Here is a 14822-nt window from a genome sequence, read left to right as displayed (position 1 = left end):
GCGTACCGTGTGTGTGCATATGTCTGCGTACTGTGTGTGCGTGCATATGTCTGCGTACCGTGTGTGTGCGCGCATATGTCTGCGTACCGTGTGTGTGCGTGCATATGTCTCCGTACCGTGTGTGCGTGCATATGTCTGCGTACCGTGTGTGCGTGCATATGTCTCCGTACCGTGTGTGCGTGCATATGTCTGCGTACCGTGTGTGCGTGCATATGTCTGCGTACCGTGTGTGCGTGCATGTCTGCGTACCGTGTGTGCGTGCATATGTCTCCGTACCGTGTGTGCGTGCATATGTCTGCGTACCGTGTGTGCGTGCATATGTCTGTGTACCGTGTGTGCGTGCATATGTCTGCATACCGTGTGTGCGTGCATACGTCTGCGTACTGTGTGTGCGTGCATATGTCTGCGTACCGTGTGTGTGCGCGCATATGTCTGCGTACCGTGCGTGTGCGTGCATATGTCTCCGTACCGTGTGTGCGTGCATATGTCTGCGTACCGTGTGTGCGTGCATATGTCTCCGTACCGTGTGTGCGTGCATATGTCTGTGTACCGTGTGTGCGTGCATATGTCTGCATACCGTGTGTGCGTGCATACGTCTGCGTACTGTGTGTGCGTGCATATGTCTGCGTACCGTGTGTGTGCGCGCATATGTCTGCGTACCGTGCGTGTGCGTGCATATGTCTCCGTACCGTGTGTGCGTGCATATGTCTGCGTACCGTGTGTGCGTGCATATGTCTCCGTACCGTGTGTGCGTGCATATGTCTGCGTACCGTGTGTGCGTGCATATGTCTGCGTACTGTGTGTGCGTGCATGTCTGCGTACCGTGGGTGCGTGCATATGTCTCCGTACCGTGTGTGCGTGCATATGTCTCCGTACCGTGTGTGCGTGCATATGTCTGCGTACCGTGTGTGCGTGCATATGTCTGCGTACTGTGTGTGCGTGCATGTCTGCGTACCGTGTGTGCGTGCATATGTCTCCGTACCGTGTGTGCGTGCATATGTCTGCATACCGTGTGTGCGTGCATATGTCTGCGTACCGTGTGTGTGCGTGCATATGTCTGCGTACCGTGTGTGTGCGCGCATATGTCTGCGTACCGTGTGTGTGCGTGCATATGTCTGCGTACCGTGTGTGCGTGCATGTCTGCGTACCGTGTGTGCGTGCATATGTCTCCGTACCGTGTGTGCGTGCATATGTCTGCGTACCGTGTGTGCGTGCATATGTCTGTGTACCGTGTGTGCGTGCATATGTCTGCATACCGTGTGTGCGTGCATATGTCTGCGTACCGTGTGTGTGCATGCATATGTCTGCATACCGTGTGTGTGCGCGCATATGTCTGCGTACCGTGTGTGTGCGCATGTCTGCATATGTGAAGGATGAGGTGGCAGGCTGGGCCCTGTGTACTATATATATATTTCTCCCCCATATCTCTGCATCATGAATCGTGTATGTGTTAAAAGGGCCCACTGAGACTCTTTCGCCCGGGGCCCAGAAAAACCTGGAGCCGGCCCTGCATATACCTAATGTTATGTGTCATAAAGTTCATGTATCTAATCCTATCTTGTGAGATGCAGTCTGCAGAGCCATGTATCTAATCGTATCATCTGTGATATAACATTGTGGTCAAAAACTAAAGGTCTCTGGACTGTGATCCTAAACTTCATCCTCCTTTATCCTTTTGCAAACACTCAGAAGGAAGGGGGGGGTGTCAGACACATGGAGCAGATCCCCCATATTTACTGCAGTCATAATGCCAGTTAACACTACATTAGTTTTTTTTGGCAAATATCAGCAACTCTATCCCTACTACTTAATGGTTGGGAATATCAGAACTTTATTTTAGTTATTTTATACTATTAAAACACAAATTAAATATTAAAAAAAAAAAGTTAAAAAAACTTTAATACTTTACATTTTTCCGTGCATTGCATTGTAAAATCTGTCTGCAGTCCCAGCTCTTGAAAGCTGGTACCTGCATGCAAACCTTCATGTGACATAACAATACCACACTGGCCAGGACCTACCTGCTGTGCCATCATGCATGTGACGCTAAAACATAGGGCCACATTTTTATGTTGGTTGTTGAAACATTTCTTCACTGTGCGAAGCTGCATGTAGCCACCAATGGGTAAGTGTAGCATTATACTATGGCCATTTAAACCCCCTTCCCCGTGTAATGCATGTGCCAGCTCGGGCAACGTGGTTCTTTTGCTCAGACACAAAGGGGGTCCCTATTCTGCTAGCTATTGCAATTAATTTAGCTTATATAGTGACATTACGTATCTGGGGTACATTACAGTAAGTTATCCATGCCCCACTATTTAACAAAGTGCCAGAGCGGGCAAGATGTCACCACATTTTTTGCACAAATACACCCTGCTTCAAATTTATTTTTAATTTTTGGCACCAGAGAAACGGCATTGAAGGAACGATGAATTGCCCCCATAATTTTCTAGATGTTGGCATTAAAAGATAAAGCATTCATTACTATACCTGCATATCAATTTCTTCAAATAGCACATGAGGAAGACGACTTGCAATAGCACGTACAAAACTCCGTCTGCGGGTAAACCGTTCCCATACTGGCACTAGCTGGGAAAAAGAGAATAGAATTTTTCTTTTTAAAGGGCAAAAACAAACAATATTGAGATCATCAGTAGTCACTAAGATCAGAAATACAACCATGGCGGCTGACAATTATCAGTGCAGGGATTGTCCTATAAAAGGAAATTTCACGCCTATACAGTGGTGGCCAAAAGTATTGGCACCCCTGCAATTCTGTCAGATAATACTCAGTTTCTTCCTGAAAATGATTGCAATCACAAATTCTTTGGTATTATTCTCTTCATTTAATTTGTCTTCAATGAAAAAACACAAAAAGAATTGTCCTAAAGCCAAATTGGATATAATTCCACACCAAATCTAAAAAAGGGGGTGGACAAAAGTATTGGCACTGTTTGAAAAATCATGTGATGCTTCTCTAATTCGTGTAATTAACAGCACCTGTAACTTACCTGTGGCACCTAACAGGTGTTGGCAATAACTAAATCACACTTGCAGCCAGTTAACATGGATTAAAGTTGACTCAACCTCTGTCCTGTGTCCTTGTGTGTACCACATTGAGCATGGAGAAAAGAAAGAAGACCAAAGAACTGTCTGAGGACTTGAGAAACCAAATTGTGAGGAAGCATGAGCAATCTCAAGGCTACAAGTCCATCTCCAAAGACCTGAATGTTCCTGTGTCTTCCGTGCGCAGTGTCATCAAGAAGTTTAAAGCCCATGGCACTGTGGCTAACCTCCCTAGGTGTGGACGGAATAGAAAGATTGACGAGAGATTTCAACGCAAGATTGTGCGGATGGTGGATAAAGAACCTCGACTAACATCCAAACAAGTTCAAGCTGCCCTGCAGTCTGAGGGTACAACAGTGTCAACCCGTACTATCCGTCGGCGTCTGAATGAAAACGGACTGTACTCAGGAAGACCCCACTTCTTACCCCGAGACATAAAAAGCCAGGCTGGAGTTTGCCAAAACTTACCTGAGAAAGCCTAAAACGTTTTGGAAGAATGTTTTCTGGTCAGATGAGACAAAATTAGAGGTTTTTGGGAAAAAGCATCAACATAGAGTGTACAGGGAAAAAAAAGAGACATTCAAAGAAAAGAACACGGTCCCTACAGTCAAACATGGCGGAGGTTCCCTGATGTTTTGGGTTGCTTTGCTGCTTCTGGCACTGGACTGCTTGACCGTCTGCATGGCATTATTAAGTCTGAAGACTACCAACAAATTTTGCAGCATAATGTAGGGCCCAGTGTGAGAAAGCTGGGTCTCCCTCAGAGGTCATGGGTCTTCCAGCAGGACAATGACCCAAAACACACTTCCAAAAGCACTATAAAATGGTTTGAGGGAAAGCATTGGAGACTTCTAAGGTGGCCAGCAATGAGTCCAGACCTGAATCCCATAGAACACCTGTCTAGAGATCTCAAAATGGCAGTTTGGAGAAGGCACCCTTCAAATATCAGGGACCTGGAGCAGTTTGCCAAAGAAGAATGGTCTACAATTCCAGCAGAGCATTGTAAGAAACTCATTGATGGTTACCGGAAGCGGCAGTTATTTTGGCTAAAGGTTGTGCAACCAAGTATTAGGCTGAGGGTGCCAATACTTTTGTCTGGCCCATTTTTGGAGTTTTGTGTGAAATGATCAATGATTTCATTTTTGCTTCATTCTCTTTTGTGTTTTTTCCTTGCAAGCAAATTAAATGAAGATAATAATACCAAAGAATTTGTGATTGCAATCATTTCAGGAAGAAACTGAGTATTATCTGACAGAATTGCACTGGTGCCAATACTTTTGGCCACCACTGTACAAGAATTCCCACTCCAGAAATTGTAGTTGTTTTTTTTTTATTATTTCACCCTTTTTTTAGTTATCAGTAATGTGCATCTTAAATACTTATTGATTGCTGTCTTCTGCCGTTTCCAGCGCTGCTCCAGTTCTCCCCTGTATCATGTGACTACAGTTCTCCCTTACTGGCTCACACCGCAGACCTTTAGTTCCTTTCTTAATGTAAGTCTATGAGAGCTTCACGCCGAACCTCAAACTTATATTGAGAAAGTGAGAGACAAAGAAACGCTGTGGTGATCCGGCTAGTGATATCTCCGTTCACATGAGACAGGAGAGTATCTGAGCGGTGCTGGAAACGGTAGAAGATGACAACCGGTAGGTAAATTAATGCGCACACTTTACTTATAACTAACAAGGGTGAAATATATGAAAAATAGAAAGCTGGAAATTAACTTTAAGAATGTCTGATTATTGGGGACCTACTGATCTTCAGAACAGGGGTCCAGTGACCCCTTCTCCTTCCATGGTGAGGAGGTTGAATAGAGTGGTGACTATGGAGATATTGCCCTGTACTCAGTCTCAAACACTGAAGGAAGTGGCTCTAATATGCTGGACAGTCTGAATGCATATGCCATCACTCATTAGTCCCTGTCTGAATGAGGCTCACAATCCAATTTCCCTGTCTCATACACACACTAGGGTGAATTCCATAGGATGACACTGTATCAGAATGGTTGTGGAGTGTGGGAGAAGAGCAGAGGAAGCTACAGACAGTCAGATATTTCCTGGGCAGCAGAGGACAATCAGGTGAACATCACACAAGTCACCAGCGCAGAGTCCTTCTTACGGATTGGCTCTTCACTTTGGCACATACAGGGTGCTCCCTGTCGCCTATAACATCTATATGCCAGAAAAGCCACATGGTTGGGGGTTGTCTTCATGAGACCCTCGCCACCCCATGATGTACACTTAGTGATGGCTGACAGGCCTTTACCTAAGTTTAGTTATACACTTCCTAGAAAGCAAGCAGCAGCACGGGTCTATGCGTGTCTCTGGTTCTTTCTCAGATCTTCCCTTTCCATTGACTTTAAAAGACAGCTGTAATCAGATCCCTCAGTGAGCTATCAGTCTGTCTTGTTTTCACTGAGACAGATTTAAAGGGTTTATCCAGGACTAAATTATTTTGTTGCTATCAGCAGGTAGTTGCTAACTATCTGCTTGTTGTATCCGGCGCCGGCTCAAAGCAGTCACCGACCGCTCCTGTCGGCGATTCAGCTGCTCCAGGTCAACACAGCACCTCTTTTTCCGGGCTGCTATGTTGACTGTTGACGTCATGCTGATTGACAGCTGGATTCCCGCAGTTAGGCAGTGAGGAGCCGGCTGTCAGCACAGTGTGAGTAGTCAACAGAGCAGAGCGGAAGAGAAGCAGCTGCCGCAGAATTGGTCTGTGACCCCTTAGTAACTACCTGCCTGCTTGCTGTAAAAAAAATAATATAGTCCTGGATAATGCCTTTAACAGTATGATAACTTTAGGAGGAAGGGGGAGGAGATGAAGTGGCTCATAAGTGGAGAAAGAAGCACTTTTCTCTCAAATACATTACAAAGTTTCTTACACAGCTTATTGCCAGGGCAGTGGACCTGGTAAAGGGTTTTTGCTGTATTTTACATACAGTACAGACCAAAAGTGTGGACACACCTTCTCATTAAAATATTTTTCTGTATTTTCTTGACTATGAAAATTGTACATTCACACTGAAGGCATCAAAACTATGAATTAACACAAGTGGATTTATATACTTAACAAAAAAGTGTGAAACAACAGAAAATATCTTATATTCTAGTTTCTTCAAAGTAGCCACCTTTTTCCTTTGATGATTGCTTTGCACATGTGGCGCCCCTGAGGGTTTGGTCGCCACAGAGGTGCTGCATCTCACCCAGAGGTGTGGTGTCTCACTCTCAGGTAAGGAAGGAGTACAGCTCGGGACCCTAACACCTGCATCCAACACTACACTACTCCAGTACAGAGGGCAGGGCGAGATTGCTCCTAAGGGAGAGTGACTCGCCCCCTGGGCCGTGGGGCACTCGGATCCGGGCAACAGGGGAACGATGGGGGTAGTAGTGGCTACCCGGTTCCGTGGCTCAGGGTGGTCAGGCCAGTGATAGTCTGCTATGCACTATTGATAATGTCCGACTACGCCACCCGTGGATTGCCGTTATTAGGAACCGCCGCTGCATGCAGACCGCTGGGGCTGATGAGGTGTGCAGCTGGGGTAGTGTGACTCCCCACGGGAAGAGTGCGGCCCCAGGCAGTATAATGGATGGTGGGAGTGATGGTGGTGAGAGTCCCAGTACCGGTAGTGCTGGAGGCGCGAAGGAGCACACAGACAACAGGTTGCAGTCCAGGGTCTTTACTAGAACAGGTAAACTGACCCATAAACAGTCCCGGCTAGGAGGGGACCTGGATGTCTGAGAGCAATTGGGAAATTGGCCCTGGTCAGGGTGAGGGTGTAGGCCTACCGTGCTTTCTGCGCTCCTTCTGGCTATCTCCTCCTTATAGGGTAACAGCCCACGTTTCCGAGCTTTCCGTGTATTCTCGCCTGTATGGCCTGCGACGTGGGTTCCTTTCTGCTCCCGGCCTGGTACGGCTTTTCTGGTCCCTTCTGTTGTGGCAGGGCCTTCAGGCTTCTTAGGCCAAGGAACATACAGTCCCCTGCGGACTGGTTATCTGCTGGAGAATGTGGAATCCTCACAGCCTCAGACACCAAAGTCTGGTAAATTGAGTTCTTTATCTGCCAAGACAGGCTCACTTCGCCTCTTGTCTCTGGCTTGTGGCTCTCCTACCGCCACACTTCCTCTTAGGGTGCAATACAACTGTCCCTCTCTGCTCTGGGACGCTTCACCGTCCTGAGACAGGTCGTCCAGTTCTCCCTAACCCTGCCCCCAGTTCCAGCTTTTATAGGGGCAGCCGGCTCCCCCTACTGGCCTGAGACAGGAGGTATTGCATGCTAATGTTCCACTGACTAGAGAACCTCCCCCTTGCTCTCAGACACAGCTTTATTAGATTTTGTGGCATCCAGGCCAGGGTGACACATTCCCCCCTAGTAAAATTTAGTACTCCGGGACTAAACAATAAACAAAGATAATATACATGACTATAAAACATTAATAGACAAACGACGCACAGATTGAGTTCTTAAGGTCACAGTGTGGTCTGTGACCGGGTGTCCATATCACCAGCACAACGGGGAGCCTTAACCAGATGGGGGGGTCTGTCCTACCCCAAATCCTTTACAGTCTTAGTTCATTCCTGGGTTAGGCTCCGAACGCAGTCCATACATGGTCCCGGTTATAAAAAAGTCCATAACCTTTGAGTCCGTACGGTAACTGCAAGAAACTGAAATACACTATTAACAATCATGCAGGTAACTTGGCAAACATTTCAACATTTGGCAGCAAGGTTATTTACAGTTTTCTCCAGCGAGCGGGTATCTGCCCCTTTGTGCTCCTGGTTGACCTCCTTAACCCACTGTCTGGTGGTGGACTGACCTGACTTTCCCCACTAGCGTTAGGGGTACAGCTACCAGCTGGGTGTACAGGTAGGGCAGGCAGCTGTCTGCGGGCCCTTTGGCTTACCGCAGGCATGGCAGGCTCAATGTCAGCAGAGGGTTGACTCTCCTGGGCTGCTAGTACAGGCTCTTCTGCCTCTGGAACCGCTTGCTCCTCTTCACCTTCCGGCTCTGGTGTTGGTTGTTGCTGTGCCGGTTGCAGGAAATGCAGGACGGGTACCACTATGGCATCATTTATGCGAGTCCAGGACTGAGGGAACTCTCCGAGAACGGTGCTGATCATTTCTTCCTTGTCCTCTGCGGGTTCAAGGTCACTCTGATCCTCTTCTGCACTACGGAGTTGCTCGGGGCATCTTTTGAGGTGGTCTCTGGAGACGGTGCTAGTGGTTTCACCTCCGTCCTTGGTGATCACGCACACCTTCGGGTTGTCGTGATCAGACTGCAGTACGGTGTAGGGTTCCCTTTCCCACTGGTCGTCCAACTTATGTAGCCTTCTCTTCCGCTTCAGGACCTGCTCACCAGGTTCTAGGGGACCAGCAGGGGCGTGTTGGTTGAAGAGTCTTTCTTGCCGTTCTCTCACCTGGGCCAGGCTCCTCTCCACACTCTCCTGTACCTTCTTGTACTGCAGTTGCCTTTCCGTATCCCAGTCCGCATCCGGGGAGGTGTCCTCAGGCGTCAGGACTCCCATCTCCAGGTCTACGGGCAGCTTACCTGGTCTGGCTCGCATCAGGTAAGCCGGGGTGCAGTTGGTAGCATTCACCGGGATATGATTGTATAAGTCTATCAGGTCCGGCAGTTTTTCTGGCCACAGGCTGCGTTCCTCCAGGGGCAACGTCTTCAGGAGATCAATGACTATATTGTTCATTTTCTCACACATCCCGTTGGTTTGTGGGTGGTAAGGCGTTGTACGAATCTTCTTACAGCCATAGAGGTTGCAGAACTCCTGGAAGATTTCAGCTTCGAACGCTGGACCCTGGTCTGTCAGGACCTGTTCCGGATACCCGTGTGGACGGCAGAAGTATTGCTGGAAGGCTCTGGCCGCCATTTGGGCTGTCAAGTCTTTCACCGGGACTACCACTAGAAAACGGGAATAGTGGTCCACGATTGTCAGGGCATAGATGTATCCTGACCGGCTTGGAGCCAATTTGACGTGGTCCAGAGCTACCAGCTCAAGAGGCTGCGTGGTGATGATGGGCCTCAAGGGTGTCTTCTGGCTGGCACGGTCCTTCCTCCTTAGGTGACAAGGGCCACAGTCTCTGCACCACTTCTCTACAGCCCCTCTCATGCCGACCCAAAAGAACCATCCTCTTAGCAGGAACTCCAGTTTCTTCCAACCGAAGTGCCCCGCTCTGTCATGGTAAGCCCCCAGGACCATAGCTGCAACCCGCCTTGGGACCACGACTTGCCAGGTCAGCTAGTGCGTCCGGTGGTTGACAATCCTTCTGCACAGCTTGCCTTCATAGAGGAACAGCTTGCTCTTCTCTTTCCATAGCTGCTTGGCTTCCTCTGGAGCATCCGGATCTATGCGGGCATCTTCCTGGGTCAGCAGATCTTTCACCAGGCGGATGGCAGGGTCACTATCTTGGGTCTCGGCCCAGATGTGGTGAGGTAGGGGATTGATCATCATGGTTGTTAGATCCTCCTCCTTCACGCGGTGGGAGTATTGAGCGGCTCCATACCGGTGAAACGCGGGGAGTTCTACCTCCTCCAGCTCTTCTGGGTCTTCGTCACCTTCAGGTAAGTGAGGCATTCTCGATAGGGCATCAGCGTTGGCATTGGTTTTGCCTGCCCGATACTTGATCACGAAGTCGTAATTGGAGAGACGGGCCATCCACCGCTGTTCTAGGGCACCCAGTCTTGCATTGTCCAGGTGTGTTAACGGGTTGTTGTCCGTGTACACGGTGAACTTTGCAGAGGCCAGGTAATGCTTGAAGCGTTCCGTCACGGCCCACACCACGGGCAAGAATTCTAGCTTGAAGGAGCTGTAATTCTCCGGGTTCCTCTCGGTGGGCCTCAGCTTCCGGCTGGCGTACGCGATCACCCTTTCTCTGCCCTGTTGGTTTTGGGACAGTACGGCTCCCAGTCCCACATTACTGGCGTCTGTGTGGAGAATGAAAGGCTGGCCATAATCAGGGTAAGCCAGGATCTCATCCCCTGTGAGGGCAATCTTTAGCTGGAGGAAGGACTCCTCTTCTGGTTTATCCCACTTGAAGGGTGGCTTTTGACTTCTGGACTTAGACTGTCCAATCAGGAGGTCCTGCATAGGAGCTGCCATCTTAGTGAACCCGGGGATGAACCTTCGGTAGTAGCCTACCAACCCGAGAAACTGTCTCACCTCTTTGATATTCGAGGGGCTTGGCCAGCTCTTGATTGCCGTGACCTTGTCAGGGTCGGGGGCTACTCCTTCCGCACTTACCACGTGCCCTAGGTACTGGACCTTCGGTTTCAACAGGTGACACTTCGATGGTTTCACCTTCAGGCCATAGCCTGCCAGGGCTTCGAACACCTCGGCCAGGTGCTTTAGATGGCCCTCGTAGGTCTTCGAATAGACGATCACGTCGTCCAGGTAAAGGAGGACCGTCTTGAAGTTTCGGTGCCCTAGACAGCATTCCATCAGCCGCTGGAAGGTCCCTGGTGCGTTGCAGAGCCCGAAAGGCATACAGTTGAATTCGCTCAGTCCCATCGGGGTGGTGAAGGCGGTCTTCTCCTTGTCAGCCTCTGCCACAGGAACCTGCCAGTACCCGCTAGTAAGGTCCAAAGTAGAAAAGAAGTTAGCTGATTTTAGTGCGGCTAAAGACTCCTCTATTCTAGGCAGCGGGTATGTGTCTTTATGGGTGATACGGTTGATTTGTCTATAGTCTACGCACATTCTCATGGTGCCGTCTTTCTTTTTCACTAGAACCAAGGGGGCTGCCCAGGGGCTACAGCTATCTCTAATGACCCCAGTTTCTTTCATTTCTCTTAGCATACCCTTGGCATTCTGATAATGTGCAGAGGGTACAGGCCTGTGTCTCTCTTTTATTGGTGGGTGGCTCCCTGTGGGGATGTGGTGTTCTATCCCTTTTACTCTGCCGAAATCTAGCAGGTGCTTACTAAAGACTCTCTCGTACTCCTGTATCACCCGGTAGACTCCTTGTTTTTGGTGCAGGGGAGTGGAGTCAGCATCCACATGGAGTTTCTGGCACCAGTCCTCCTTTTGTTTCTGGGAGCCATTACCCTCCGCCTGTGGAGATGGAGGCAAGGGTTCCACGGCCCTGATAGCTTTGTGTTCCACAACAAACAGTTTGGCGAGTGTAGCGTACCTGGGTAAGTGTACTTCCCTCTCCCCAATGTTGAGGATGCGGACGGGCACCCTTCCATGACGGACATCAACCACCCCCCGGGCTGTCAAAATGGTGGGCCTGCTGTCCGAGTACACGGGTTCTACCATGGCTTGGTAGTCTCTACCTCTCAACCCGATTGCAGTCCGACACCAGATCATCATTTCACTTTTGGGAGGCATGGAAATTGGGAATGGGTCACTCATTCTTACGCTACCGATCTCACCACCAGATAGTTCTACCTGCTGCCGTCTCATCAGGGCTTTTATCTCCTTGTTGAGGACTCTCTGTTGGCTGGAACTAGCATTCACCGCCACCTGTTGTAGAATTACAATTACCTCTGAAAGACAATTTTCAATCACGTTAGTACCCACAGTTATTTTAGGGTGACTTTCACGACGGTCAATGTCCACAATAATCACTCCCTGTGCTGGTAGTTCAACTTTACCAATTTTAATGGTCATCTCCTTGAACCCCATCTGCGGCACGGGTAAGCCATTACTGGCGATGATGCTCAAGTTACTGTCTGGATACCGTGTGATATCAGCATCAGTCCAATACTGCTTAAAAAGTACATAAGGGATAGTGGTTACTTGCGACCCAGTATCCAGCAAGGCGCTCATAGGGATACCGTCCAGCACCACGGGTAAAACCGGGCGCCCCCCAAAGTACTTATCACGCCAATTATAAGGGCCTGGTGATCTTATGCCTGGGGGTCGGCCCTCTGCCCCAGGTTGGACCCGTTTAAATTACAGTACCTGGAAATGTGTCCGGGCTGGTTGCATCGACGGCAAATGGGCTGTCCATCCTCCGCGTAGCGGTCTGTGGGCCTCCCTCGGAACGACGGGATCCTCCTCTGTCGACACCACGGGACATCCTCCGGACTTGAAGCCAACTCAATGGGTCTTGACGGGTCCACTTGTAATGCCTGGACGGTCCTGGTCAATGCAGCAACGCTCCTGGTCAGCTCCTGGACTTGGTGGTGTAGATCCTTCGACGGGGCTTGGCTCAGGGCCTGTGCTTCAGCCCCCACGGAGTCCACAGAGGACGGCGCCGCCTCCTGGTGGTAGGTGAGAGCAGGGCGCCGGGGGTTTATAGCGCCACTGGTTGCAGGTTCACGGAGCACCCTTATGGCCCTGTCCTTAAATTGGGCAAAGGTCAGATCAGGGTTCTGAAAGAACATGAGGCGCAGTTGGGCCCTGTGGGCGCTAGACAGCAGACCTTCTATGAATTGTTCTGTTAGTAGCTTATCCGTTTCCTGCACACTGCCAGGGTCAGTTTGTTGGATAGCCCTCAAGGCTTCCTGCAGATTTAGGGCATAGTCTCTGATGCTGTCCTGTGCCCGCTGCTTACATCCATAGAACCTCATTTTAATTTCAGCAGAGGTACGTGTGTCAAAGGTACCCCGCAGCCGGGCCAGAATACCCTTCACGGTCCTTTTCTCCTCAGTGGGTCATGATTTTACCTCCCTTTGGGCTGCGCCATTTAACTGCCCTGTTAGTATGCTGACCTTCTGTTCCTCTGTCAGGGGGTAAACTTGGAACAAACTGTACAGCCTTTCCTTAAAGTCAGTTAGGGCATGGGGCTCCCCTGAATACTTAGGCAGCCAGGCCGCTCCAGGAATGTAGGGCAGGGAAAATGGCATCACCGCTGCTGCAGCTGCGCTGGTGGTAGTGGGCGCCTCCGTGTCCGACATCTTCCTCCCCCCTAGTCAAGCGTGGCCTACCTTCCGACGATCCTCTTCTGTAGGCCGCGGCTCCGCTGGTGCTGCTCCGGACGAGGACTTTGCGTCGCGTCCTGGTGACGTCAGCGTCGCTCTCTCTCCCTTCCAGGACCTTGCGCAGCGTCAGTGCGTGGGGCGGAGCTTCAGGTCTCGCGCGGTTTGGACGTCCACGCCCCTCTTCTTCCCGCGCGGCGTCCTGAAGATGGCGTCCGATGGCGGGAAAACGGCTGAAGATGGCGGGAACCGATGGAAGATGCCGGGAGACGGTGTGGAAATGGTGGGAAACGGTTCCGGATGGCGGGAAACTTCACTCAGGTAAGTGCAAAGTCTTTTCTAGGCACGCAATACCCGTTTGTGGTGGGTTGGTTGCAATCCTGCCGACTACGCCAAAGCTGACTCGCCCCCTGGGCCGTGGGGCACTCGGATCCGGGCAACAGGGGAACGATGGGGGTAGTAGTGGCTACCCGGTTCCGTGGCTCAGGGTGGTCAGGCCAGTGATAGTCTGCTATGCACTATTGATAATGTCCGACTACGCCACCTGTGGATTGCCGTTATTAGGAACCGCCGCTGCATGCAGACCGCTGGGGCTGATGAGGTGTGCAGCTGGGGTAGTGTGACTCCCCACGGGAAGAGTGCGGCCCCAGGCAGTATAATGGATGGTGGGAGTGATGGTGGTGAGAGTCCCAGTACCGGTAGTGCTGGAGGTGCGAAGGAGCACACAGACAACAGGTTGCAGTCCAGGGTCTTTACTAGAACAGGTAAACTGACCCATAAACAGTCCCGGCTAGGAGGGGACCTGGATGTCTGAGAGCAATTGGGAAATTGGCCCTGGTCAGGGTGAGGGTGTAGGCCTACCGTGCTTTCTGTGCTCCTTCTGGCTATCTCCTCCTTATAGGGTAACAGCCCACGTTTCCGAGCTTTCCGTGTATTCTCGCCTGTATCGCCTGCGACGTGGGTTCCTTTCTGTTCCCGGCCTGGTACGGCTTTTCTGGTCCCTTCTGTTGTGGCAGGGCATTCAGGCGTCTTAGGCCAAGGAACCTACAGTCCCCTGCGGACTGGTTATCTGCTGGAGAATGTGGAATCCTCACAGCCTCAGACACCAAAGTCTGGTAAATTGAGTTCTTTATCTGCCAAGACAGGCTCACTTCGCCTCTTGTCTCTGGCTTGTGGCTCTCCTACCGCCACACTTCCTCTTAGGGTGCAATACAACTGTCCCTCTCTGCTCTGGGATGCTTCTCAGTCCTGAGACAGGTCGTCCAGTTCTCCCTAACCCTGCCCCCAGTTCCAGCTTTTATAGGGGCAGCCGGCTCCCCCTACTGGCCTGAGACAGGAGGTATTGCATGCTAATGTTCCCTTGACTAGAGAACCTCCCCCTTGCTCTAAAGACACAGCTTTATTAGATTTTGTGGCATCCAGGCCAGGGTGACACAAGAGCACAGTCCCTGGTTCCTGGCTGGAGTGGGGGGGGACCACAGTAAGGGGGAACCATGTAGTGGGTGTGGGTGGAGGAAGCAGTTCAGGGGAGCACTGGAGAGATGATATAAGTACAGGAGCCATCTTGTGAAGCGAGGTTCAGTCAGAGGAGGAGAAGTGGAAGGAGCAGAGGCTCTGTAGGAGCTCTGCTCAGAAGGAGGGCCTGGGGAGAGGCCCAGGACTGAAAGGAAAGGAGAGGAGAGAGGTGCAGGAGAGAGGCTCCAGGAATAAGGAAAAGACCCCAGGGGTACGGCAGTGCTGGAGACCACCCGTACGCCCGAATCTATCAGGCGGTGGAGGGGTCAGGCCATACAAAGGGAACCGATCCCTCAACTAGCGGAGGACTCTATGCCTAACTAGAACCCGGAGGCTACAGTATTTTATGTCCTGTAGCCACAAGTCC

General features: G+C 50.6%; 1 protein-coding gene across 1 annotated transcript in view; it reads right to left on the bottom strand.

Moving 5' to 3' along the window:
• Positions 1-14822, bottom strand: part of LOC141197829 (mitochondrial fission regulator 1-like) — a 39172-nt gene that overhangs the window by 17901 nt on the left and 6449 nt on the right. Inside the window, exon 3 of the mRNA XM_073662902.1 lies at positions 2491-2589. Coding sequence (XP_073519003.1) covers positions 2491-2519 — 29 coding nt within the window. The 5' untranslated portion in view covers positions 2520-2589. The remainder of the gene's footprint in view (positions 1-2490; positions 2590-14822) is intronic.

Source organism: Phyllobates terribilis, unplaced genomic scaffold, assembly GCF_046119375.1.
Source record: "Phyllobates terribilis strain yellow unplaced genomic scaffold, ASM4611937v1 Scaffold_89__1_contigs__length_6337102, whole genome shotgun sequence".
Lineage (NCBI taxonomy): Eukaryota > Metazoa > Chordata > Amphibia > Anura > Dendrobatidae > Phyllobates > Phyllobates terribilis.
The sequence above is the reverse complement of the archived record's forward strand: the minus strand, read 5'-3'. Positions and strand labels throughout refer to the sequence as shown.